The sequence below is a fragment of the Galleria mellonella genome, unplaced genomic scaffold (assembly GCF_026898425.1).
Source record: "Galleria mellonella isolate WM207_F2 unplaced genomic scaffold, CSIRO_AGI_GalMel_v1 utg40, whole genome shotgun sequence".
Classification (NCBI taxonomy): domain Eukaryota; kingdom Metazoa; phylum Arthropoda; class Insecta; order Lepidoptera; family Pyralidae; genus Galleria; species Galleria mellonella.
Window position 1 is genome coordinate 2,979,145 of NW_026442094.1, and position 28,000 is coordinate 3,007,144.

At 33.4% G+C, this 28,000-nt stretch overlaps 1 protein-coding gene across 2 annotated transcripts; it reads left to right on the plus strand.

Annotated features, from left to right (window-relative positions):
• The first annotated feature begins 357 nt into the window (after positions 1-357).
• On the plus strand, positions 358-26,382 carry LOC113520307 (histone-lysine N-methyltransferase trithorax). 2 transcript variants are annotated; one of them, XM_031914652.2, is made up of 13 exons: positions 358-1,145; positions 5,635-6,847; positions 7,610-7,801; positions 8,253-8,614; positions 8,693-9,259; positions 9,337-9,510; positions 10,659-10,886; positions 12,031-12,192; positions 12,315-21,884; positions 21,963-22,186; positions 22,278-22,405; positions 22,562-22,752; positions 23,189-26,382. In XM_031914652.2, exons 2-13 carry the CDS (start codon positions 5,788-5,790, stop codon positions 23,360-23,362), a joined length of 13,032 nt encoding a protein of 4,343 aa, XP_031770512.2. In that variant the 5' UTR covers positions 358-1,145; positions 5,635-5,787; the 3' UTR covers positions 23,363-26,382. The 2 variants fall into 2 exon arrangements, with proteins under 2 accessions (XP_031770512.2, XP_026761405.2); XM_026905604.3 differs by lacking the exon at positions 358-1,145 and adding an exon at positions 2,392-3,209.
• The last annotated feature ends 1,618 nt before the right edge of the window (positions 26,383-28,000 follow it).

Consider the following 28,000-nt stretch of genomic DNA (forward strand, 5'->3'; position numbering starts at 1 on the left):
CATTTTTGATCTGGGATTTCATTAAAGAATAAGCTAAGTACATAATTTTGTATTATTTATTATTCTAAATAATTTTAAGCAGGAGCTTTGATGCTTAATATCACGTCTAAAGTCGAAAATATTATTAAAGTTCTTCTTGCTTATTAAAAAAATTTACATTTAACATTTAGTGTAGTGTCTATTAATGTGTTTATGTATTATTAATACACGTGAATGCACAAATGATACGTAAATACAGCACTATATTTTTGTAACTCTGTTGTTTTCAAACTTATTTATGTTCCTACCTATAGTCTCAATAGCTTTTTTAAGAACACATCACTTTAAACTATCATGGAAATATAATAACTACGCGAAACACTATAAATCGATCTGTTTGTAGGTATAAATATTTTTTTTTATATTATCTTAATTCTTTTAGCCTGCGACCCGAGTAACAAAAAATATCTACCTGCTATAGAAGAGGGTCTCTTAAAATTTTGCCGCGGGGTAGTAAGCGACTGATCTTCAGCGATTATCCTCCTTCCGAGCGACAGTAAAGATCATTGAAAAATGTACACAGACCGTGGTAGTCGCGTCGATCAATATTTTGTTAAGAGCTTCACGGAAGTTTGCATCGTAATTAAATACCGCTCAAATTTGAATCGCGAAGCCAACTCAGTAAGCATAAACGATATATTCGGTTGTGGTTTTATAGTAAATCTTAAAAAAAAAACCAAGCAACACAGAGGTGAGTGGATGACTATGATTCATTCGGGTGAGCCCCCAAAAGGGGAGTTTGTCCATTTTTATATTTACATCGTGTCCCTCGCGGCATGCGCGGCGCCTCTTCGTCAGTCTTGTTACTACAGTTTCACGCACGAACATCAGTGCAATGAATGTGATGTAAATAATACTCCTACCATAATATTTACACATGGAATGTTATTTTCAAAACGTGATTAAGTTATATTAGTGAAGTGAATAAGAATTTAAAGAAAAAAATGTGTGTTTTATGTGATAAAATGTTAAAAAAGTGATTGTGAGTTAAAATTGCTTGCTTCACTTCGATCCGAGACCGAGGAAATGCCGCCCGCTCTCTATGAGTACCTATTTCAGGAAGCGTTTCAGCAAAGAACTTTTTGTTCTCATAACTTACGCTAGAGGTCAGTATTGATCAAAACAAAGTTGAAATGTTAGTAAATTAATATAAAATATCGCTATCTGTATAAACTTCATGTGTCATTATTGTAGTCTTATAGCTACGTGTATATAGCTAGGGTTCAAGCACCGAACGCTCTTCCCTTTAGCATCCCTTTTCCGCCCCTTACGCATGATCGACCGAGAGTTTTGGGGTTCATTATGTAGATAGGGTGCGGGCTGGGCAGCAGTATTATACAAAGCTAGGCAGGTACTATAAACATTAAGCATATAGTAAGTACCCTAGCTATATCAAGTCAGCGTTAACATTGCATAATTTATGTAAACAAGTAAGTAGTAGGTACTTATTACTGAAAATGTAATTACAATATATAGTAAAAAGTAACATTTATAATTTTATAAAATTAACAAAATTAATTTTTCGTTTAAATAATAATATTTATAATACCTATTTACATATTTACTTGAAGGTAAATATTATATCGTCCTTATAAATAATATTGGATATCGACTCTATTTGAAACTATTGCTTACCTGCATTAGTAGGTTTAAAAAAATTAGTATTTATAATTATTTTCCTACGTACCAATAGTCTCAATTGGTATTTAATTCTTAAAAATAGGTACAACAAAATCATCATCATAACAATCGATCAGTCCACTGTTGAACATAGGCCTATCCATAGAATACCATAAGGAACGGTCTCGACTCGTGTGAATAGCACAGAATTAAATTATATTTATACAATATAGAATTAAATTTAGATGAACTTTGTTAGTAACGGTGCCATATGTATTGATGGTAGCGGGTTCAATCTTTGCATAATTGTGCTAATGAAGAAGCTTGAAGTTATTATATTTCTAAATTTATTTTTTAAGCTTCGATCCTCACAAAATCAATGTAGGATCAGCCTACTGATTGCAAAATGTTAAAGAGATTTAATAACATTTGGTTCATAAATAATTATGTAATCGCGTAACGCATATTAAAACGACGCAATTGAGAACCTTCTTCATCAATAGTCAGTAATCTTCAATAGATACGCTAAACATTATAGAATTCGATACCTAAAAAATTCACAATTCTCGGGTAACAGTTCGATTTATTTTTGTTATTGTTTCCATCTTATAAATGTCCCACTACGCAAATATATGGATATCGTATTTATATTATCATAACCGCGATCGCGCAAAGATCATAACATTTTTTATCGATGGAAAAGCCAAGTGAGTGAAGCGTCTATTGATAGATTAGAGCGAGTAAAAGTAAAAAAGTAAATGCGAGGCAAGATGTAACGAGCGACATGTTTGTTTTCATACCGGTCCGAATTAAACGTCGCGATTGGTTCAAAATCCATAACTGGCCTCCGAGAGCCAGGTGTCGTTCACACCGCGGCCTCGCGCCTCGTCTCGTTAATCACTCGTGTACGCTATTGTTAAAGCGCGGCGAACAGCCATCTTTGTCAAATTACGGCGATTCAATTACCTATAATTCGTTTTGTTTGTGGTAATCAAATGGAACAAAACGCGGACACTAGTGCTACCGACGCTTCGTTTGGCAGGATCGTGTACAATTTTACATTCTCTTTTGTTTCATTACTAGCATGACGCTTCGTTGAATGGAAGCGTTACGACTTATGTACGGCGTTAACATCCAGGCAACCATTAAAATGATGGATGATGTTGTGTTTTGCAAAAAAAGTGCGAAGTGATCGTTTTAGTAAATAATGTGAAGAGTGCTATTAATGTTTATGTCTCCGCGTGTGTGTCTGATGAAAACTGCGTCGTAATTTAGTTGTACACATTGCATTTACGAGTGAAATGGCGTTGCGGAGCGCGCGGGCCGGAGCATGCGCGCCAGTTTCCTTGCAATCGCTGGGAACGCACTGAGTGTCCTTCGTTTACGTGCACATCAAAATGGGAAGGTCGAGATTCCCTGGAAAACCGCTTAAATTCCAGAACAGAAAACGTATTAGTGTTTTATCGGGCACTGTTTACCATGAGACTACTTCAGAGAGTCATCCGTCCACCCGTGGTGCGACGACCAATGATTTTGCTGGGGAGAAAGAGGTAAAGCCTATTTGCTTTATTACAGTTCCTTTTTCATATTTGTTACACAAAGTATAGATAAGTTATGGATTTGTTATGTTTACGTAATAGCTAGAAGATGCAATGGGCACAAAATGCCTTTTGTACAAAAGCGTCAAGTACATTCAATCTTACATTGTACGTTTGACATTTCAATATTGCTCATGTCAACAAATATGTGGTTTATCTTATAATAGCATTTTTATTAATTTAATAAGTGACAAAATAATAAATATTCTTATTTATTGTATACAGCATTAATTCATGACTGTACATAAGTAGTATATCACATAACCTATTATAGTGCACAAACAATAGAAAATGTTATTATAATCTCACAGTATAGTATGTATTGTGTTATATTTTGAACAAGGTCTAATAGTTTTTTGCATAAATTAATAAATTTTATTAATTTTTCATTATGGGAATAATGACAACTACCTTCTAGTTTCGTTATTAGTAAATACAAAAAATATAGGAGCGTAATTAAATCATTGATACTTGTTTCACCAAGAGACTAAGGCCTTTTAATTGTATATACAATATAATCAGTTGTACAACCATACATTCAATGAAATGAATAGTAAGACCCTGTTTAACAAAATATATATTATAACAAGTTTAATACACTAATGATAATAGATTATTGCCATTACATTATTATGAATAGAGTTCAGTTCCAAATTTTGTTTTATTATATTAATTGATGCTGAATTTGTTTCACTAGTTGTTTAGCACAATTTTTCAAGTATACCACCAATATGCCCAATTTTTGGAATATGAAATTTATTGTATAGTGGTGTGATTATTATATATAATAAAATAGGCCAAAGCAAGATCACATAAATGAAAACATAAAATGAAGGTTACTGTATAAGAATTGATATATGTTCTATGTGATTATGACTTTATCTCAATTCGATTGTGCCAAAAATCATTCTGTAGATTACTTTGGCATTTATATTGAACATGTACACTCATTTTTAAAATAATTATAGCTAAACTGTGTAAAGTAAATATTTCACTTAATTCCTAATAAATAATATTGTACCTATTCAATACTTAAATTTTCTCATTCCACCTTTGGTTCTTACCATTTTTCATTCTAAATTTGCTAATGATTGTTTATGATTTAATTTTGTTTTCCACTGAATAATTGCCTGTGTGGTGACTGAGTAAGGCATTGGTGTTGTGATGATGTAAAAATAAATTTGAATCAATTGTTTAATCTCAGGATATTAAAAGAAGGAACAAGAGGCAAAAAGCACAACACATCTGTTAGGGAGAAAGGAAACACTACATAATCTTAGCATATTTTTTTTTAAGGATAAGTCCATCCTCAGCACTGAGATGTTAGTGTGTTATTATGGTATAGAAAAGGCTATAAGTTAATTCATTATTGTATTTAAGACCATATAATATTTGTTTATTCAAATAATATACTCTGAAAGCAAATGGTGATTGAATTAATTTACATCTTTACAGTGGATTTTTTTTTTTGATGGGTGAAAATGGTATGGTAACCCCGCCTGTGCTAACGGGATACGCTGGCGGAGCACCAGTGAAGGGTGATAGATGAGAATGAAAACAGGCCAGTTAGCCCATCATGATGAATTCATCAGAAATTATCCATGATAGTTTCCAGGGGGAACTGCGAGGAGGTCGACCTGGTTGGGTATATTGCTAGCAATGGGATTCTCAGTCTCCATTACTAACAATCCCTTTACCCTTTTTACAGTGGATTGCATGATGACACATAAAGTAGAATTCAGATTATAGTAATATTTGTGTTGGTTTGAAAGAATATGTATCAAAATGAGAAAGGATAAGCAAATGTGGTGTCATTATAAAATAAACATTGCTTGTATGGTTGAGGAAACAGATACACAATCCAGGGTTCGAAGTATACAAGTACTAACTACGAGACCTATACTAGTTTGGACTAAATAGATTTCAAATACAATAAGATAATGTTAGAAGTATATTACAATATTATAAGAAATAAATAATATATTGTTACTATCCAGATAGAATTTGTACAATAACTTGATACCTACCTAATGGCACCATCTTATAACAATTAGTAAATTTCATTAATGATTGTTCCTTCATATAGCTACTCATTTATGAATAATCTTTTTAATGATCAGCCAGGACACATTTTTTCACAAAAATGAGGATTTCATTTTAATTCTAAAGAAATTATTTAGAAAAATAATTTGTAACTACTTAGACCAGTGACTCAAGATGTTTGTCTTGGTTTTCATAGTAAATAATATTTTAAGAAATAAGTATTGTAATTGTTTGGTTAAAATATTTATACAATCTTTAAAAGGAAATGTGTATTCTACTGTGGATATTCGTGATATTATTAAAATATTTATCTAAAACAATTTATTTTTTGCAGGAGGAAGAAAAGAAAGAAAATAATAATGAAAATGGCATCAACGAAGTTGGTGAAAATAACATAGCTCAAACTAAAGTGGATCAAACACAAAGCAACCAAGATAAAAACAGTGAATCATCGAAGTCCCCAGTGCGTACTAGATCACAGAACAAAATGGAGATCACAAAAGAGAAACCCAAACCAGTGAAGAAAACTGTAACATTTGGCACTGTTGAGAGTTGTGAGGATATCTTCTTGCCACTGAAGAAGATTCCTAAACATCATGCACCTCTGGTTCCTATCATTAAGAAGAAATCTGCACTTAAACCAACAGAATACTCTAGCATTCTTAAACCTGCTAAATTAACAGATCTAAGTTCTAAATCTGCATCAGAACATCAAGAGGGTTACATGAGAAAGAATTTGAATCCTCTGTCAAAACCTATGAACAAATTCACACAGTTTAGTGAAAGTCGTTGTATGTCACCACCCCCTCGAAACACATCACCTATAGATAAAGATAATGGAACTTCTTCAAAATTTGTATTACCAGCCAGGAGCAGCCACTCTTCTCGAGTTATTAAACCAAACAAGAGGTTCATCGATGGTGAGGAACAAACAATGTTAACAAGTAGTACCATATCATCAGGAAAGGTTCTTAAGAAACCAAAATTAAAGAGATTGGTGTTTAATAATTTACATGATGATGATGATACACCAGAAGAAGAGCCTAACAAATTCAATGATAAGGATAAAAATCTGTTGAAATCATCCAACCTATTTAAGGATAAAACAACAAATTCATTCTCTGGTTTAAGTACAAACTCGAGAAAGACAGTGCATGATTTATTTTCCTATGAAAAAGAACCTGATTATTCACAAGATGAAAATTCCAATGTAGAAAGTCTGGAAAAACTTAAAACCATGGAAACAAATAAGGAGGATAGAACTGGGCATGCAATGAGAAAATTGATGGATATTTCTGATGCCAGCAGCTCAAGTAGTACCAGTAGTAGTTCAGAATCTGAAGAAAGTTGGGAAAGTGATAGTCCTGGTGGAAGTGGGGATGATGAAGAAAGGACTTCTCCACCTAGTCCAGAAAAAGAGAAATCATCTGCCTCCCAGCTTTTGAGAGGTAAAGTCATTATCCGAGAAGCAAGATTACAACTCAATCCTCCGACGCAATCTACATCTGGTTTAGATGGACCATTTTCCACACTTACTGCATTATCATGTAAGTATGTACAAAAATCATTAGACCAAATCAGTTAGTTCAATTATATTAAATAAAAGTATTATGTAAAAACATGAATAACATTAGTTGTCACAGATTGATTGAAACTCCCTAACTACTAATATAGTCACTCTTAATCCCTAGTGATCTTAACATAAAAATGAAAAACTTTGTCTAAGTGAAAGTGATTAAACATTATTCAGTCCATGTAATGGTGTTAATTAATAATTGTATGAGTTAAAATTTATATACTATATATATATACTATAAATTTATTATTTAAAGATTTTTTTTATTTTTTAATGAATCAAATTTTTATTTGTTTAGTCATAAACAAATGTTGAATGAAATGAAAGCATATCAAGTATTCACTACCTCTATAACAAGCAACAAATGCTTTTGACTACCCCATTAGGGATTGTAGTTAAGAACATATTTTTTCACAAAGAATATACTCTTGGGTACAACTTGTACTATATTTGAAAGGAAAGATATAATTCATGAAATATCTATACTAATATAAAGAGAAAAGATTTGATTGTTTCTTTGTAATGGATAAACTCAAAAACTAATTAACCAATTTTAGAAATTCTTTCATCTCTAGAAAGTTACATTGCCAATAATTAACATAGGTTATATATTTTATATTAAAAAATTTTATCCACCAATATGAAGCCCAGGCTGGATCACTAGTACTTTATATACATATTCCAAATAGAATATGAGAATAATTGCAATAATTTTTTTTTTATATATTTTCAGCTACAAATCCTCCAACCACTGTCACTTGTGGTGTATGTGGAGCGGTGCGATTTTATAGATTTGTTAAGCAAGCCAGAAAATTTGGGATTTATTCTTGTGAATCTTGTCGTAAATTCATTTCAAAAATGTTAAAGAAGGAAAAGATGTCACAAAGGACAGGTCCTGTAGTCATGCAGTGTTTGAAAGGAGAAGGTTAGTAGTAATTTATTATTACCTTACACTAGTGATTTTGAGTACTAGTAGATTTTTTCTTATTAATGAGAATTTCTACATTCTATGCAATCTTGTACAGTTGAAGTGTCGAGTTTACATCTCATTATCCAGTTGATAAATTCCAATTTCAGAATCTGTTAATTTAAACTACTCGATTATAAAATACTAATATTTTTAAATATATAAATAAAATATTTTTTTCCTTTCATTACTTTACATAATAAGAGACTTGTTTTAATTTCCGTAATATATGTATTGCCATCATATTGTAATAAAAATTTGATGTACAATAGAGACTCTAATTATGTATTTTATTATTATAAATAAAAACTCTCGAATACAGCCTTTGATTTTTACAATTTTATGTTCCTAGTTACTCCCCTACAAAAATAAATACTTTTTTTTTATTATTAATGTTTATTTTTTTTAGGTAATTGCCATGTTCCTCCAATAGTTAGGTCACAGCAATGGAAACTATTGCGATGCACAAATAAAGCTAGATGTCCAGCATGTTGGCTCAAGATGTGTCTCAAGGCATTCCAGGTACCACCAAGTATAAAAGCTGGCTTGACTGCCATGTTGCCTCCATACATGAAAACTGGAGTGAAACCTGTATCTCCTTTAACACAAGTAAATCCATTAAGAATAGGTCAAACCGCTAATATTACAACTAGTACCACAGTACAACCAGTTTTTGCATTACCAAGCAGTGAAAATGAAAATAAAGTTTTTGGACCCATTAAAACAACTAAGAAACCAAATGAAGAAATTGAAAAAGTTGTTGAAAAAGAGGTATATATTATTGTTAAAAATTTATCATTTTCTTAAATATATTCCTTATATATAATTTTTAATTTTTAATGTTTTCAGGAAAAGCCACAAAAAGAAATTGCAGAAAAAGAAGATGCTGAGGAAGACTTTGCTGGGAACAAAAAACGTCGTCTGACAAGAATTAAAGTCAGGAAGAAAGATAAAAGTGAATCAAAACAAATGGAGGATCCTAAACGACAGAAAGTAGAACTGAAAGGACCAAGAGTTAAACATGTATGTCGTAGTGCATCAATAGTGTTAGGACAACCTATTGCAACATTCCCAACACAAGAAGAAAAAGAAAAACAAGAGAAAATATTACCAACAACAGATGATGATAGTAGCTCTATCCCCATTGCAGACAAGGAGATTCCTACTCCTGATTTATCAAATGATGAGTCTGAAGGAGATTCTGAAAATAAAATACCCAACATTGTAACTACAATTGAGTCAGAGATATCAAGCACGAAGGAAGTGGATACAGAAATACAATTGGAATCTAAAAAGAGGAAATTAGAACCAGTAGTACCAGTTAAATCACAGAGAGCTGAGTCTAGTGAAGATGAGACTGTAATGGATCTAGTGCCGAAGAAATCATTTATAAAACCATTAACTAATATTACAAATGTTCGTAAATAAAACATTTCCTTTTTTTATGATAATATTAATAGGTATCCTTTATTTTAATATACTTTTTTTCACAGATGCGGAATCGGTCACAGAAATGTGGACAGAATCGTCCAGAATTGATCTGTGTTGATTTTTGGGAGAGTTATGATCCTGATGAAGTGTGCAGTTCAGGTTTTGGCCTGATCGGGACTGCATCATTTACGGTTGCGAGAATTTGCTTCTTATGTGGAAGTGCTGGGAGAGAAAAGGTATTAAAAAACAAGTCACATTTTAAAATTCAGAGTGGAATTGAAATCTTACTATCTTTTTATGGATAGTTTTAACTAGCGAAATTGAACACATTTCCGAAAATATCAGTAGTGAAAAAAACAACATGAAGATGTTATGTAGTATAAACACAAAAGTGGAGTTCCTGGCATAGAATGGATCATCCCCTTTCTTTTCTCATGGGTGTTGTAAGAGGAGACTAAGGAAATTTGATTGTAGAGGGATGATCCAGCATCCCTCTCAAAATGTCATCAAAGCCTAACTGCAACCTGTCAAGCGTGGCAACTACTGGTAAAACCTCCCAAGGACAGGCCTATGTTCAGCCGTGGACAGTTAACGGCGAATATGATGATGATATACATAAAATAAAACTACTGTCAAATAATTTTATGTAGAGTTGCTGCTTTAAAGAATACTAGAAGTAAGTGTACTCCTACCAATATAAAAACTGGAAGTTTGTAAAGAGGTTCATTACTTGTTTATTCTTAAATGACTGAATAGATTTGATTGAAATTTGTTACATAAATAAATCAACACGGTAGTATACTTTTTAGGCTGATTTTAGTGATGGTACTTTGTTTTTAAAATTGGTGGAATATATTGTGCTACTCCAGCATCTGCCATTCCAGTTTGTATAGAATACAGATGGATGAAAAGATAATGAAACATTTTTACCCCATACTTATGTTACTAACATACACTGGCACTCCAAAGACTCATGATTTCATATCATGTCAGTTTAGTTCTTCGTGGCGAATTCGCTAGAAAATAACTACGGTGGCTTCTAGGGACTGCGTGGAGGTCAATCTTACCATACATTGCTAGCAGCAAGCACTAATCTCTATTACCCTTTTCTAACAATCCCTTTCCTCAAGTTAGTCTATGTCAGTAAAGATCTGTTTCACAGATTTTAATGGATGATAATTAAATGGCAATACCACCTGCGCTATTGGTATACGCCGGCGGGGTATCAGCGAGGGTGAAATGATAGGTGAGAATGAAAGCAGGTCAGCCAGCCTGTCGTGATGAAAGTTTCCAGGGAGAAGCATGGCGAGGTCAATCTTTAAGAGTATATTGCTAGCAATGAGGTGGCTGGTCCCCATGACTAATAATTCCTTCCCCCTGACAGATGGTGGTGTGCTGGTCGTGTTGCGAGTGGTACCACCGGTGGTGCGGCGAGGCGGGCGAGGAGGCGGGCGCGGGCGGCGGCGGGCGCGGCTGGCGGTGCGCGCGCTGCGCGTCCTGCGCAGCGTGCTCGCGCGCGGCGGCCCGCCTGCGCTGCCGCGCGTGCCTCGCGCCGCACCACGCCGCGTGCCTGCCGCGCCGCGCGCTGCCCGACCGTGGCGACTGGCCTCAGGTGCGTCTTATTCGGCTCTCTCTCACCCTTCTCCCTACCTTTGCTCTCCCTGTCTCTGTCTATAGCTATCTATCAACCCCTCCCCGCTCCTACATTTCCTTATCCCCGTCTCCTCCATCACTCCATCCCCCTCTCCTTTCCATAGCCTCATCTCCCTCCCCTCTCCTTTTTCCCATCCTCTTCCCCGTTCCATCGCCCCAATCCATCATTTCACCTTCTCCCCTTTTCTCCTTGTCACCCTCCCTTCCTTCCCTTCTTGTCATCTTCCCTTCCCCTCCTTTCCTCCTTGTCACTCTCCCCCTCCTTCCTTGTCACCTCTGTCCTCTTTTGTCACACACTCTCTCCCTTTCCTCAATTCCCTCTCTCTCCATCCGTAGTCCTTCCATAATGTGTACACTGTTGTAAATCTCTGTCTTATCTCAATCTAGCAATTTATTATCGGTAGAAACTCTTCAAGATCAATCATGACTGTAATAGTTTATACAGTATCAAACAGGATGAATAAAATGTGTGTACAGTGTTTCTTACATGATAAACATATTTATGCTAACTCCCACTTTAACTGCTAAAATTTCACCCGTGTAATATTTCTGACAATCCTCACTATCGACCCTCGTATATTCTTTAAAATAAGTTTTGCTGAACTTCAATTCACGAATATACAAGACCTTAAAGTGTCATTACCCATATTTTAGTCAGGTCGTGATTAGAACTCTTGCTATGGGGTCGCAATATCGGTGCGCTCAATACAAATAAAAAATCAACATTAAATATTTTTAGAGTTCATAATTTAAAATTGTATAACTTAAATTGCGTTTTAAGAAAAACTAAATTTTTGCCAAAAGTTAGTTATTTTAATAAAAAACTTAAAGTACTGAAGCGATTTTGATAAAAAAATTGTGGGACTAATCTGTAAATATATTCCTTCAAATAAGAAACGAATTTTTTAAATTGGTTTACAACTAACGGAGTTAAGAGATTTTCACCAAATTTAGAACCTTTTTCTTTTTGAAAACTCATTATTACAGCAAATTTTGACTAATGAATATAGTTAATACATTTTTAGTCATTTTAATTTCCTTTAAGATCTTAGGCATTTTTAGATTTATTTTTTATATACAAATCTCCAATTTTTTTTTTATAGATTTGTAGTTCCTGTCTCAAGTGTAAGAGCTGTGACAGTACTCGTGTGAGCAAATTTGTCGGAAGTCTACCGTTCTGTGGACCTTGTTTCAAGTTAAGACAAAAGGGTAACTACTGTCCCTTATGTCAAGCGTGTTATAGAGACAATGACTTCGACAGTAAGGTAAGATTTCAAAAATTAATGTTAATTTTTTTTATATAATAATAACTATTGTATTGAAAGTAGAAATTTGGCACTATTTAACAATACCTAGAATTATGTAGTAAGTGTTAACTATATTGCAGATGATGGAGTGTGGTTGGTGTGGAAGATGGGTGCATGCCAGCTGTGAAGGTTTGTCTGGTGAGGGTTACCAACTCTTGTCGGCTCTACCACCATCAATTGAGTACATTTGTTGCAAATGTATGCCTAATGACCCACCATGGAGAAAGATGCTCACTGATCACCTCAAAAGTCGTCTTCTTCATCTCCTCAAACTATTAGCAAAGAATAAGAAAGCTTGTGCATTACTTAAACTCACACCACACAAAAATACTCCAGTTCCAAACAAACCATATCGTCTAATGTCTCCACAAGCTATTCGAAAATTACACTTTGATTGTGTGGATGACTCCATGAAAAATACAACAGAGACCAAAGTCTATAGAAATACTTCACGAGGTAGAAGAAATAACAATTTTTCACAGAACAAGTTTGATGATCCAAGTACATCTCAAATATGGCATTGTTCCTCATTGTTGAATGACGTGGATATGGAGAAAGAAGATATACCACACCCTCTGCACAAAGTTGTTAATCTACAAGAGCCGCTTATGCAGAATAAAGAAATTTGTTTCTCCACTGGCCTTTATGACACTAAAACAGAGTTTGATGCACCTTGTGTGGAAGTACATGAGAATTATCCTCCTCCAAATAAGATCGAGAAAGCAACAACTATGCTACCAACTACAATACATGATGACAAGTATGAAGCAATATCAGATGATGATGAACCAATGAAAAGCTTTCCTCAGACTCGTAGTGAGCAGGACTTGAGCCCTGCTCTCGTGAGACCAGGTAGTTTCGATAATATTATTGATGACATAAATAGAATTGTTTCACCCTCATTGTTAGACATTAAAAAAAGAGTGAACAATGACGAATATTTATCTTTAAAAGAATTTAATCATGATATGAAGGAAGTTATTGAGAGAACTACATGTGCTGATCTTAAAATGATATATAAGGATTTATTCACAGAAACTTTTCCTTGGTTTGATTGTGAAAATAACTGTTTGCAACCAAATTTAGAAGTTGAAGGTGAACAAGATGATACTGAGTCTCTAAAAGACCAGGACATCGCTGAAAATAGAACTGACAAAACTACAGTGTCTGTTGAGAGACCTTTAGATCAAATTGTACCTAAATTTGAAACAGATGGAGAAAAATTAGAGGAAGAGTTGTTAGAGTTCTATCCTGTAGTGGATTCAAGGATGTGTGTCCTCTGTAAAGGTGTAGGGGATGGTTTACCATCTATGGAAGGACGCCTTTTGTATTGTGGTCAAAACGATTGGATTCATGCTAATTGCGCTTTGTGGTCTGCAGAAGTTTTTGAAGAAATAGATGGCTCTCTACAAAATGTTCATTCTGCAATATCTAGAGGGAAAATGATAAAATGTGCAGCTTGTGAACTAAAGGGTGCAAGTGTTGGCTGCTGTGCTAAAAATTGTAGTGAAACTTATCACTATGCCTGTGCTAGAAAAGAAAGTTGTGCTTTTATGGATGATAAAAGGGTTTTCTGTCCTACACATAGCAAAGAAGTTCCAAAGAAAAGTTTGCAAAAAGATACTGATTTTGAACTAACTAGAGCAGTCTATGTGGAACTGGACAAAAAGAAGAAAAGATATAGTGAAATTAATAAAGTACAATTCCTTCTCGGATCTTTGACTGTAAACAGTCTTGGAAAAATAGTACCATCTGTGTCAGATTATGAAGATTTTTTGATGCCTGTAGATTTTTCGTGTACACGTCTGTTTTGGTCTTGTAAAAAACCTTCGAAAATTGTGAGATATACTATTAAAACAAAGTTAATACTGGCAGAACCTATGCCAGGATTTGATTTTGGCGTGAATATAACTGTTGATCATACTATGGATGTTCAAGTAGTTGATAGAGTAATGGCTGAAATTGGAGCGTGGCATGAAAGTTTAGAAACTGGATCTAGTAAGGCAGTCCTTATGTTAAAAAGTGACAAATCTCCAATAAAATTTGGGAATACCATGACTTTAGAAGATTTGGCTGTGAAACAAGTAGTGGAATATTTACTAGACAATGTTTGTAAACAAGAACAGCAGGATGAGGAAGAGCCACAAAATACGGCTGATTTATTCCCACCTGAGGTTAAGGACGCTATTTTCGAAGATCTTAATCATGATTTACTGGATGGTATATCTATGCAAGATATATTTCAAGATCTCAAAAATGAGTTTTATTGTGCTATGAGTCAATCTGATGACAGAAGCAATGACAAGTCCGATTTCATTGATGAATTACTTAATGCTAGATTAGAATCAGGAAGCAAAGAGCTGAAAAGAAGCAAATCAGAAATGCTTTTACAAAATCATAATCTTAAAACTTTAACAACTGGTCGTGGTCAACAAAGGTCCAGTAGCCTGACGTGGAATAATAAATTCGATACAAGCCTTTTATCATCAACAATAAAAAGGTGTAAAATGGGAAAAACTTCAACAGTAACTGATAAACTTAGCCCCATTCAAAGAATAGCATTGATAGAAAATCCTCTAGATACCAATAAAGAGGTAGAAGCTACTAACTTAGATAAAAAATTAAAAACTGAGTCCACCAACAGTACTGCTTTATGCGATGAGACCCCACATACATCGGGAATCAATTATCGCACAACTTCTCCTAAACAAAAGGAAGATAGCAGTAATGATAAGAGTGATAAAACTGAAGGTTATTACACAGATGTTATAGACTTTTATACTAAAATACAATGCAGCCCCATTTCGCAGTTAGATGGTACTGCTGATTGGTCAGGTTCAGAGAGTACGTGTAGCTCCCGACCTAACAGTCCTCGCGACAATGATTTTAGTCCGATACAGCAATTAGATGGTGCTGAAGAAAATCACCCAGGTGATAATAGCCAAAGAGGTCAAACTAACCAGTTCCTTTATAGAGCAAGTGGAACTGAAAGTACTTACACTGTGACTATAGCTGGAAACTCAATAAGTGGTCAACCCGAATTGGTCATGAGATCATTGGATGAAGTATCTGCCGGGAATGGACAGATAGAACAACTAGTTAGGTGTGACAAATGTCAGTGTACTTATAGAAATAAAGAATCTTATGACAGACATATACCAAATTGTGATTCGATGTCAACCAGTGAAAGTGAGAGTGAAAATCCTAAATCTCCAGAAAATAGGACATTGACTACATTACAAAATGCTTTTCAAGGGGCCTTTGCTCAGCCCATGATTATTCATGCTGGAGTTGTAAGTGGTAGTGAGAATAGTGTGAAAGCAGAAAGCATATCTGCCAGAAGGACTTCAATTAATACGAGACAGATTACTATTAACGGCACTATCGTCGAAACACCATCTCCTGGACCATCAAATGAAATGACTATGACAATTACTGAACAGATGAAATCGGGAACAGTCATCTTTGATCAGACTAAAACCACAAATGTCCAAGTGTCAACAAATCAACAAATGCTGTCATCACCACAAATTGTTGTGACACCACAGATGATATTGCCGCCTAAGACAAGTTCTGCAGGTGGGCAAAAAATTATGACGCCACAAATAATAACGCAACCGAGCCTTCTTCCCTATAATATATGTGTAAAGCCAAATGGGAATGCTAATATACAGCAGATACAAGGAGGTGATATGGCACAGTTACTTTCAGGATCAGGTGGTATACAAGTTATTTCGTCGAATTCAAATCAAGTACTGACAATACCATCAAATCAGACGGGAAATATTACACCTATGATACAGGGAAAAAATCAAGTGACAAATTTCCCAAATATGGCAAGCGCAACTTCAATTGCATTGCCAGTAAACTCTATACAAGGAATGCCCAATGCCTCAATCATTCCAAATATTCAACCAATGATTCGTCCACAAATACAAGGGAATCCTACAATAGTTGTTCCTGCAATGACGGCTCAAAGATTGTCTTCACCAAATTCACAAAATAAACAACAAATTATATTACCAGGCAGTAACCAGAAATCGCCCAAAAAACAACCTGCTCCCGTACAACCCAAGCCCATTTTTCAGGCGGCTAATAGAGGCAGAGGTCGTCCTATTCCTAAACCAGCAACTATAAAGAGACAAACGAAATTGGAAAAAACATTCACAACTATTAATCAATCGCCACTTGGACCTGGGAATACTGTAATACAACTGCAAACTAATAATCAGACTGGCCAGCCATCTATAATAGTGCCAGTGGCAAACCAGAATATAATGTCTGCATATGTAGAAGCTTTGTCTCAACAGCAGAATCAAAATATGCAGTATATAGCCACTATTGCTCCTCAAGGAGACTTTAAAACTGGGCCTCCACAATTTATATCACAAAGTGGACTTGTACCTCAAACATTTCAGATACAACAAACAGAATCAGGTGGATTGGTAGCAGTTGCTAGTGGTGGGATTCCAGTATTAGTACCTCAAGGTAATGTTGGCATTATACCACAAACTATTCAACCAGGTGCTACTATTTTGCCTCAAGGTGCTATACAAACACAAGGGATAATTTCTCAGGGCCCTAATGGTCCAACAATTTTACCACAAGCTATTCATACCCAGAATGGTACTACAATAATACCACAAGGAACCATTCAAGGATTAACGCCTGGAAGCATAACTTCACAAACGGCAACATTGTTGCCTAATAATGCATTACAGACTGCAGGTGCTACTGTAGTGCCACAAAGTGGAATTGGCAATGGGCAGACTACTATAATACCAAATGCTTTACCATCACAAGGTAATACATTAATTTCATCTGCTCCTGGTGCTACGATATTGCCCCAAGGAACTTTATTGCCTCAGTTCTGCAATGATCAAGTTTTACTTGGGTCGACGCCTACGTTAGAGATGGTTACAGATCCATCTGGTTGTATGTACTTAACAACAACACAACCAGTGTACTATGGCTTGGAAACGATAGTTCAGAATACAGTGATGTCATCGCAGCAATTTGTCTCTACAGCTATGCAAGGGGTTCTTGCACAAAATAGTAGTTTCTCAGCGACTACCACTCAAGTATTTCAAGCTAGTAAGATAGAACCCATAGTGGAAGTGCCTACTGGATATGTAGTAGTCAATAACGTAGGCGATGGAGTGACGCAGGTAGCCTCATCGACACCTAATGTAGTGGCAGCACAATCAGTCCAGTCGTCACCACCATCTATAAAGAATAGCAAGACAAGTGTACCTAATCTAACATTGCAACCTCTACCTGATAAGTCGTCTAATAACAATCGTCAGACCCCTAAAGTGATTCAAATGAGTTCGACTCCAATTGCAGTTGGTTCACAATCCATACCTGGTACTATTATAACAGGTCGTCAGAATATTAATCCGATAACTTCTCAGATACACAGTATGACGTTATCAAGTACACCACAGAATTTACAGAGAAATAACATATCAAAACAGACCAATGTGACGATGTCGCCTAATGTTACTCTTGTGTCGTCAATAGGACAACCGGTCATGGCTATGTCACAATCTGTGCCGAATTCTGTAACGTCATTTTCTATGTCATCAATACCTCTATCTCAACCAATCGTGTCTAGTTCAATTGCACCTTCAGCTAGTAAAAGTAATATAAAAATCGAAAATCATGTCATTGAAATAAGTGGTAATTTGCATGAAGGTTCAAATGCAAGTAGTATGCCAACTATAAGCGTGACACAGAGTATTAAATCTCCAACGCCTTGGAGACAGATGAACACACAAGGTAATGTTAATAATGACAAGTTAGATTTACAAAATATATCTATCAAAACATCTAATGTCAATAGTTGCTCAATGAATATACAAAACAATTTAACTGGCAGGCAACATTCTCATAATGAATCTGAAAAAATCAACCAGAATTGTTTAATGCCTCTACAGAATAATAGTAATACAATATCTAGTATGAATTTACATTCACATCATTTTGATTCAAACTTGAATGTAAGTCATCATTCTTCGACCCATACTTCATCCAGCAATGTAATTCAGATTACAGCTGGCAATATATATCCACCTTCTTCTGTAATGAATAGCAACTTTGATGCAGATACTACATTAAAATTGAGTAAGATTAACGCACTATCTAAAGCAGAAGGTGGCCATTTGAATTTTTCCCAAGAAATTATGGCTTCACATTCCCAACAACATGCTCAAAACGACAAAACCTTTCAAAATATGGGAACAAATGACAATAAACATAATACAGATGGACTTAATAATCAAATGAATGTACACAAATTGAACAGTTGTCAGGTAGTTGGCAATATGAATAATACTCCTGCAATTAGCATAATACCCCACAATATAATGCGTTCGCCAATGCAAAGTAATCAAAACACGATATCGCTTTCAAGTCAAAACCAAATGTGTTCTATATCAAATAGTTCATCTCATAGTCAAGTGCAATTATTGAATTCTGGAAATAATTCTATGCCAAATATGAATTTGTCGTGTCAGGAATCTGCCAATAATAGAATGACTATGAATATTTCTGAAAATAATCACCAGCAAAATAATCAACACGAAATATCTAGTTCTTCACCAAATACGTCCAATCTACCGCATGGTAATATGCAAATAATATCACATGACAACAATCAATTATCAACACCTAATCAGATTCATATTATGAATGGTCAAATTCAACATAATAGACCAGATACTAGTAATCAAATTCAACAAGTGAATCAAGGTCCAAATAGATCTTTCCACGACAATGTCATTGGAGGTCAAACAAGTATGCTTTCTAATCGCAGTACGCCAGATAACAACAATCTAATGAGTCAATCTATGAACATACATGCCTTAGGAAATAGTCATAATATAAATCGGAACGATCTCAACGATTTAAATCATATGCACATGCAGCAACCTATGTCTAATATGAATAATATGCAAAATAATCGCATGATGATGGAGAATATGCAATCGCATAACATGAACAATATGAGTCATCAGATGCACTCTAATAGATCGATGGAAAACATTCATAATTCACAACTGCATACAATGCAACAAATGAATCATCATATGAATAATAGTAATCGTTCTCAAATGGACAATAATATGCATGTTAATCAGCAAATGTCTTTGCAACAGAATAGGCAAATGGATAACATTGGACATCATCATCAGCATCAGATACCAAACGTAATGCAAATGCAAAATAGTCGTTCTCATATGGATAATAATTTAATGGGGATGCATCAACATGTATCTAATCAAATGCATAACCGGCAATCAATGGATAACACTATGCATATGCATCATATGCCAGGAAATACAAATAATATGAATATGGCTAATCAAATAGATAATTCAAATGCTATGTCGAATATGCATACTAACAGGCATGACAACAATTCAATAGGGATGCAAAATCTTAACACTATGAGCCAATTACAGAGCAGATCATCAATGGAACACACGTCAATGATGCAGCACCAAATGAACAATATGAACTCAATGAACAATATGAATCTGCACAGTAATATGAATAGTTCTATGCAAATTAACAATACAAACCATCAATCTATGAATAGTTCCTTGATGCATGTCCCTAATATCCCTGATATCAAAAATGAAATTCAAAATGCGTGCAGTGGCAGTTGTCCTAGTAATAGTTCACAGTATTCTAATAATCAGAATTCATTTGACATATGTTCAAATATGAATACCACTAATAATATGAACATCAGTACTGGAAACATGATGCATAACATGAATGTTAACAACTCCAATATGCCTAATAACATGATGATGAACTCTGTAAACAGTAGTACCATGTATGGTGCAAACAGTCAAAACAATATGACAGGTCATGAGATGTTAATGAGCTGCAACAACTCATCAGATCATGGTGTTAACAATCTTATGTCAGGCAACTCTAATCATATGATGATGAACAACTCTCAGCCTCATGCTAATTCGAATCAAAATCAACTTTTAAGTCCTCAAGTTGCTAATAATTCACAGATGAATATCAGTAGTTGCAGTATGAGCAGTACTTCACAAAATCAATTGACTAATATGGATAACCAAATTAACAGAAATAATATGTCTGTAAATGAATCGCCTAAATTTTCCCAGGAACCTTTGAGAAGTAAAAATATTATGGGTACATCCTCTAATCCGAATTTGCCTATGTCAAATTTACCTAATAATGATTGCGCTAAAGTGAATATGGTAGGGAATGAAAAGCAGAATCATAGTATATCAGTGAACAATCAAATAGGTTATATGCAAATGAATTCACAGAATAATAGAGTAATCAATCTCCCCGAGAGGAGCAGGATGAGTAGTGCTAATCTGGAAAACAATTTGAATCAACATGTGCCCCAACAGCATAATATAAGAGTTATGACTAATAATACTAATAACAACGTTACTGGAATTAGCACAGAACCACTAGCATACCAGCAAAAGAATGAGAATAGTAGTACTATGATCAATGTACCATTCCAAGCAATACCAAATAGTGCTCCCATGAATATTAACGTTAACTCCAGTAATAATACTGTTAATATCACAGTTCAAAATAACCTTGTTGACCCAAAAATTGCTTCAAAAGCCGCGACTGATATTAACTTCCCTATTCAACCAAATACTAATTTACTTCCAAACCAAAACAATAGTGGAAACATGATATGCATTCCTGTTCAGAACAATACGATAAACTTACCAACACAAAATAGTACAAGCATTACGTTGCCGAAGGCTCCTCCAACTCAACAATCTGGTATCCCTACCAATGTCGTTAATCCTATGTCTATGAGGCCTATGAATAGAGTACTACCGTTACATAGAGAAGGCCAGAGTAAATCTTCAAAGAGTTCAACTACCAGTAAATCACCTGCCGTGCCAAAGCAAAGGCCAGTGAGTCATGACATGCCGGATTTAAATATTAAGGATGAAACCATCGACAGTGATTTGGAAAAAGCTATTGAAGAGTCTAAACGTATGATGGAGTTAGAAAGAGTTAAGAGGGAAAAAGAGGAGAGAGATGCAGCTCGCGCTTTGCAGTTATCTACTGAAATGCATCAAGCGAACACAAGCAGTGCTTCAATAGAGACAGAAACGACCCGTACCAGTGAAACTGTTGAAATTGTTCCAAAAATGCCTTCTTTACCTAATTTAGATTCGGAAATGATTGAAGTAGATCCTCCAAAAGTATTAACAGAGAAGGATATAAATAGAACTCCAGTACCTACAAAAGTTCCTAATGCACCTGCAAAATTAATGAAAAGGCCTTTAGGAGACAAAAAGAACGAAATTGAGTTAATAACAGCAAAGAAGCAAACAAAATTAAAAGGCCAAGAGAACAAGCCATCTCTCCCGAAACCAGCACCAGATCCTCCCAAAGATGATGGTCCCAAATTAATATATGAAGTGACATCTGAAGATGGTTTTAGTTATACATCGTCTTCACTAATAGACCTCTGGGCGAAGGTAGTGGAAGCTGTTCAAAACGCTAGAAAACAATCTGGATTACCTTTAATACAATATAACCTACCTTCGAGTTTATCTGGAGCACATTTATTGGGACTTAATAATAATGCCCTGCGATATTTAATCGAGCAATTGCCTGGGGTGAGTATGTTTCTATTCTATTTTTTATTATGACAGTAATAGATTCAATGTATTCTAATTAATGAAAATATCTTTCAGGCAAGTCGATGTACCAAATATAAGATACGTCAAGGTCGACAATTAAATAGTTGGGATAATGATTTGGATCTAAGCGAGGGATTTAAAGAGAGTCCATGGGGAAGCGCTCGCACTGGACCTGTGGCCAGGAAACCAAATCATGATATGTTTAGTTGGATGGCTTCGCCATTCAGAGAGGAACCTCCGCCGTTTGGTGGTCAGGAGGGAGAAAGTTCTATATCAAGGTACTATTGGAACTTGTTTTATATATTTTTTTAGATTAAAATATACTTTTGTATTTCATATAGAGTTACACTGTTGCTTTATATATTTTAGACGTTTGGCAACACTACCGCCTGCAATGAGATTCAGACAATTAAAAGAGACTTCAAAAGTATCTGTGGGTGTGTATAGATCTCATATTCACGGACGAGGTTTATTCTGCAAACGTGATATTGAAGAAGGTATTTATAATAGTTAACTTTGACTTTTATTTTAAATAGAACAAATATATATTATATAGTTTAAATATATTATATAGAAAAAAAATATAAAACAAATGTTATTTGCCACAATTATTTTTTGATATGTGATACATGTATTTTGTTATCATGTTTTAGGGGATATGGTAATAGAGTATGCCGGTGAAGTGATTCGCGCGGTTCTAGCTGATCAACGCGAGAAGCGGTACGAGGCGATGAGCGGGCGACGTGGAGTTGGCGGCTGTTACATGTTCCGTATCGATGACAATCTAGTGGTAGATGCCACGCTCAAGGGGAATGCTGCTAGATTCATCAACCATTCTTGCGATGTAAGTGTTATATTTAAATTGTATTAACATTTTGTAAAACATGCATTATTCTGTTGCCACTAAACAATTAACTGAAAAATAAAAAAAATTGTATAATAAGTGTATTTCTATTTTTTTTATATTGACATTTAAAGGGCCTTCCTCTGAAGGTTTGATGATTTTGAATAAACTAAATTGTATTTACAAACCATGTACGCTTTAAAAGAATTATATATATATATATATATATATATATATATATATATATATATATATATATATATATATATATATATATATATATATATATATATATATATATATATATATATATATATATATATATGATGTCACACATTAATATGTTGTTACAGTTTACTATTAATGTTAATATTTGTAAGATATTTTTATAAGTAAATATTCAAATAATAATAATTTTCTTACATTATTATTTTAGCCCAATTGCTACTCACGCGTGGTGGATATCCACGGCCACAAGCACATCCTTATTTTTGCCCTGCGACGTATCACTGTCGGCGAAGAGCTCACGTATGATTACAAGTTCCCATTCGAAGAAGTCAAGATACCCTGCACCTGCGGCGCCAAAAAATGTCGCAAGTACCTTAATTAAAGACTACGCGTAAGTAAGTTTACCTTGTGTCAATTATGAAGACAAGTTTCATGTGGTTTCACGTTTAGCTTTTATCAAATTAACGAAATACACCTTGTAAATGTCTTTAGTGGACGACGAGTATTGCATTCGTGTATTGAATATTGTTATTAAAAAAGTACATACAAAACGAGACAACAAACTTAAGATTTGATAATAAAAAAATTTGGAACTGGATTATTTTTAGAAATATCACGGTATAGTAAATTGATGGATCTCCTAAGAATTCTAAGCATACGCATTTAGAATTTAGTGTGGGGAAGTGTGTGTGTAAGCATGAAATACTGGGTTGAGCACAGTTTATTATGTGTACATATATTTGTGTATGTAAGACAATAAGTTAAATTCACATATCGCGTTATTCCCACCTCGTATCTTGACTTTTTCAGTGCCATGAATAGCATTGGATACACTGAGAAATACATGAATCTTGTTATGATCTCTTTCTTGAATCTGCCCAGTGTTTATAATTGTTGGATTGTATAATTTGAAATTAGATTTATTTAAGAATTATTTTGTGATAAGTATACATTTTGTATATAATTTTAGTTGCATTGTTTTAATAGAATGTTTACTGTTTAGAGGTTTCGCGATCGGCTTAAGTGTGTACACTAAACTTGGATGTGATATGTTTTAGCCCCGGATTTTGGGTACGAGATTGGTTACTGCATATTGTATATTTGTTCCTCATTTTATTCTTATTTGTCTTCATATGTGATCAATTAAGTCTCGACTAACATAACGTACTATGTGTAAATATAATTTATAGGGTCGTATTTTAATTATTGATAATAATATTAGTACATTCGAAAAAGGGTAGCAAAGTTACAAGTACAATGTTACTTTTTAATAATTTTAATTAGTATTGTATAGAAAATTTGTAAATAAGAGAAATTATCTGTCATAATAATGAAGTTAAGTAAACAAATTGTTTTATTGTAGTCATAGTAGTAGGTTGTACTTTATAGACTATATTTTACTGTGTAAATAATATATTAAGTGGGATAGTCAAGAGTGTGGCCAGATAGTTTATTGCAACTGTGGACCCAAAAGGAAACATGAGATTTGTTGAATGACTCCCATTATTGTAGCACGAATTAACATGATATGCACATTTGTTAGCTTTAATACTGTAACAACACAGCTTATGTTACAAAATAATTCAACTATTAATTTAAATGTAAATTATCATTTGTGTAATTTTTTTAATTGGCAAGTGGGATATTTTAGCATTTTTTTTTTGTAAGCATTTATAGACTGAACTCTTTCATCACAATCCAAACTTAATCATCACAATCCGAACTTAATCATCACAGATTTCTACCAAATTACTAGTGAGTGCAACATACTGCAAATAACTCATAATAATTTTAGTAATAAAATAATTAGATGCAGAAACAAATTATTATTAAATTGAAAAATATGAATTAATGCAAATGCCATAGGGTAAATTGAGTAAGTAAAATTGTAACTGCATCTAATAATGGCAGTATTAAAATAACTTAATATTTGTCCTCAAGTATTTTATAGACGAAATCAATAGAACAGATTTTAAGAGTAGAATAAAGAGATAAAAATATAGAAATAATAATAGATTTAAACTTTTCAAAATTTGTACACAAGAACAAAATGCAACAGTAATTGTTTGGCTGGCTTAAAACAGAAGAATTTATAATAAAATCTTTATATTCCGTAATATATATATATATATATATATGTAATACTAATCAAATCTCATAAACATGTGGAATAGTTATATGAAATCTATTAGTTTATATCTAAGTATCTTCTAGTAGTGTATATATAAAATACTGTAGTTACTATTAAGGACTGAAAAGATAACATCACATACAAATAATAAAAATAACTATACATTACTATTACATACTTGACCACCATATACATAATATTTTTTTTAAATAGATCCCTATTATTGAGAAGCCCTAAACACAGAAAATTAAGAAATAATTGAAAGGAATTCTATATGAATATTATTAATAATGAGTTTGTTTTCTGCTTTTTAAGACCTTCAAAAATATTTTTTCCTATTTTTTTTAAAACAGTCTTTTCACGTATCTTCTGTCCTTGGGTCTTTGTTATACATTTATATATACAATGCAAATATATACAAATATTACAGTCATACTGTACCGATGTCGTAATAGTAGATGGCATTGTAAATATAAAAATGATTGCTACTAAATTCAAATTTCAATATTTTCTATAGTTGGCAGAATTTATTATTTAAAAATAAAATAAACAAATAATATGCCATAATATATAATTAATACAAAAACTTAATACATGCCAAGATTTACTAATTTTGCCAAGTATAGATACAGTCTTTAATAGAATCAAAATAATACTGAGAGTGGATGTATACAGCGTTATTTTGAAGTCTATTATTAATATTGCAAGGTATTTGTCAAACTGCAGCTTAACATTAAAACTATGCTATTTTTACACTTCAAATAACAGTGTATGTGCCATCACAATTGTTATTAAATATAATGTTACTTCACATATGTATATGGGATTTGCAATAGTAAATGTTTACGCAAGTATCAAGCCTCCATACACAGCAGATCGAAATTAAGAGGGCATATAACTAAAAAAAATCATTTAAGTCATTGCCAAGGTCTTACTAGGAAATTATTTAGTGCTATTTATTTCGGTATATTAAAATTAATGTTGCATAATTCTTTGTTCTCGAATGTGTTGGTCATTAGTACATTTACTCCTGGTCTAAACTGTAAATACTCATAATCTATTCTCACCAGTACGGGCGCTAAATTTTTAACACATATTTTATTTTTAATTTGGTATCCAATGTTATGCAGACAAATTTTCGAATTTCTGGGAATAAAATGCAAGTTCTTGAAAATGAATAAAAATATCACTAAATAATTTAAATAATATTGTTTGATAATGGTTGGTACGTCAATATTTTATACAAACTTTTTAGGTCACGATAGTTTAAACAGGATTATCAATGAACATTTAGTATGTTATGTTAATTATGTGTACACATTTAGATCTTGTCACATTAGCCATTAATTAGATTAGTATGACAACCAGTAGTTTTTTTACTATGAAAAATAAAATTGTTTATAAGTCACCGTGACAAAGTACTTAGGTGTACACTTGTGACGGTGACTGTACATCGTAATGCAAAACGACTGTAAGTATACCTCTGTGAGAACTTCGATACACTGCAAAGATTATGAGAACCACGTAAATAAAAAAAATAATCGGTTATGTGTGTCTAATGATGAATTAAAAATGGCATATCTTTGTATAGTTTTAAAAAGGCGACTATATTTTTGGGATTTTTTTTACCCATATTAATATTTTTTATTTAATTATTTTTATCAATATAACAAAATGATTATAATATGAAATTTTAACTTGCCGACTTAAATGTATTTTTTATTAGGTATAAGACAATTTTTTAAGTTCAATTCTTTAAGTACCAAAGGCTATTTATAAATATGTCCTTTCTTAACTGATATACCGTAGGAAAGAAAATGCTAATAAATTTAATGACTTTGAATTCTGTACGTGGTTTTAGAAACGTTTCCACTGGAACAAGTCATTGAACATTGCTTGATGAATTTGTTTCTAATCTTCTAATCTATATATGTAAGTTACATTAATAGCTCAACAAAGTTCCACTAGTGGGCACCAGTTTCTCTCCCTTAAACTATATTGTCTATATAGTCTACTATTTCCATGCTGGCTTAGCGTAGGATTTTACTTCGAGTTATATATAGATGTTTACACGAATATTACCAAAACTTTATATTTCCCTTTCAAATAAATGGACGTACAGTTACAAAAAATTTGACTGTGAAATAAATTGACAGTTTATGTTAATTTTTAATGCTATATTTAAAACAGTAATCGTATAGATATTTTTATATTTCAATATGTAATTCATTTCTATAATTGCAATAACATCTGCAGTCAATGGACAATTTATCTTACACATCTAAAGCTTCATCATCCCTGCTTCATATTATAGGGTTACGAAGTTCTCCCTCAGGTAGACGACACCCTAAAACTAGTCTTCTTTTCTGTTGTATTTGAATCAATAATATCAATAATCGTAGTCGACTTATGGAGAAAGTTGCGATTTAATTTTGATAAATGGTTGTTATTTCTTTTACACATTTTATACGAGAGTTAGTCGAAATTAGTTTACATCGAGTTACGATAATAATACAAAGTACAGGTAATTTTAATCATTGTACCTATTTAAAATATATTTTTAAAATTAGTTTTACATAATAATTAACATCAATTTCTTTTTCGTCTTTCTGTATATTTCTTATATCAGTTGTCTGGAAGGAAATATCAATGGATTGTGTTTTATTTTATAATTAATTTGTAAAATATCCCTTTGACATTATTATCGTTGATTTTATTTGATAAGCGATATTATAAAATGGAAATAAGATGCTTTAAAATTATGTAATTATTAGTTCTGTACCTATACAATAAATTTCTTGAAAAGACCAAAATCACCAAGTGATTAATAATTTTGTGTTACTTTAAGTATAAACATCTGCTCTTGATATTATTTTGTGTTAAAAATAA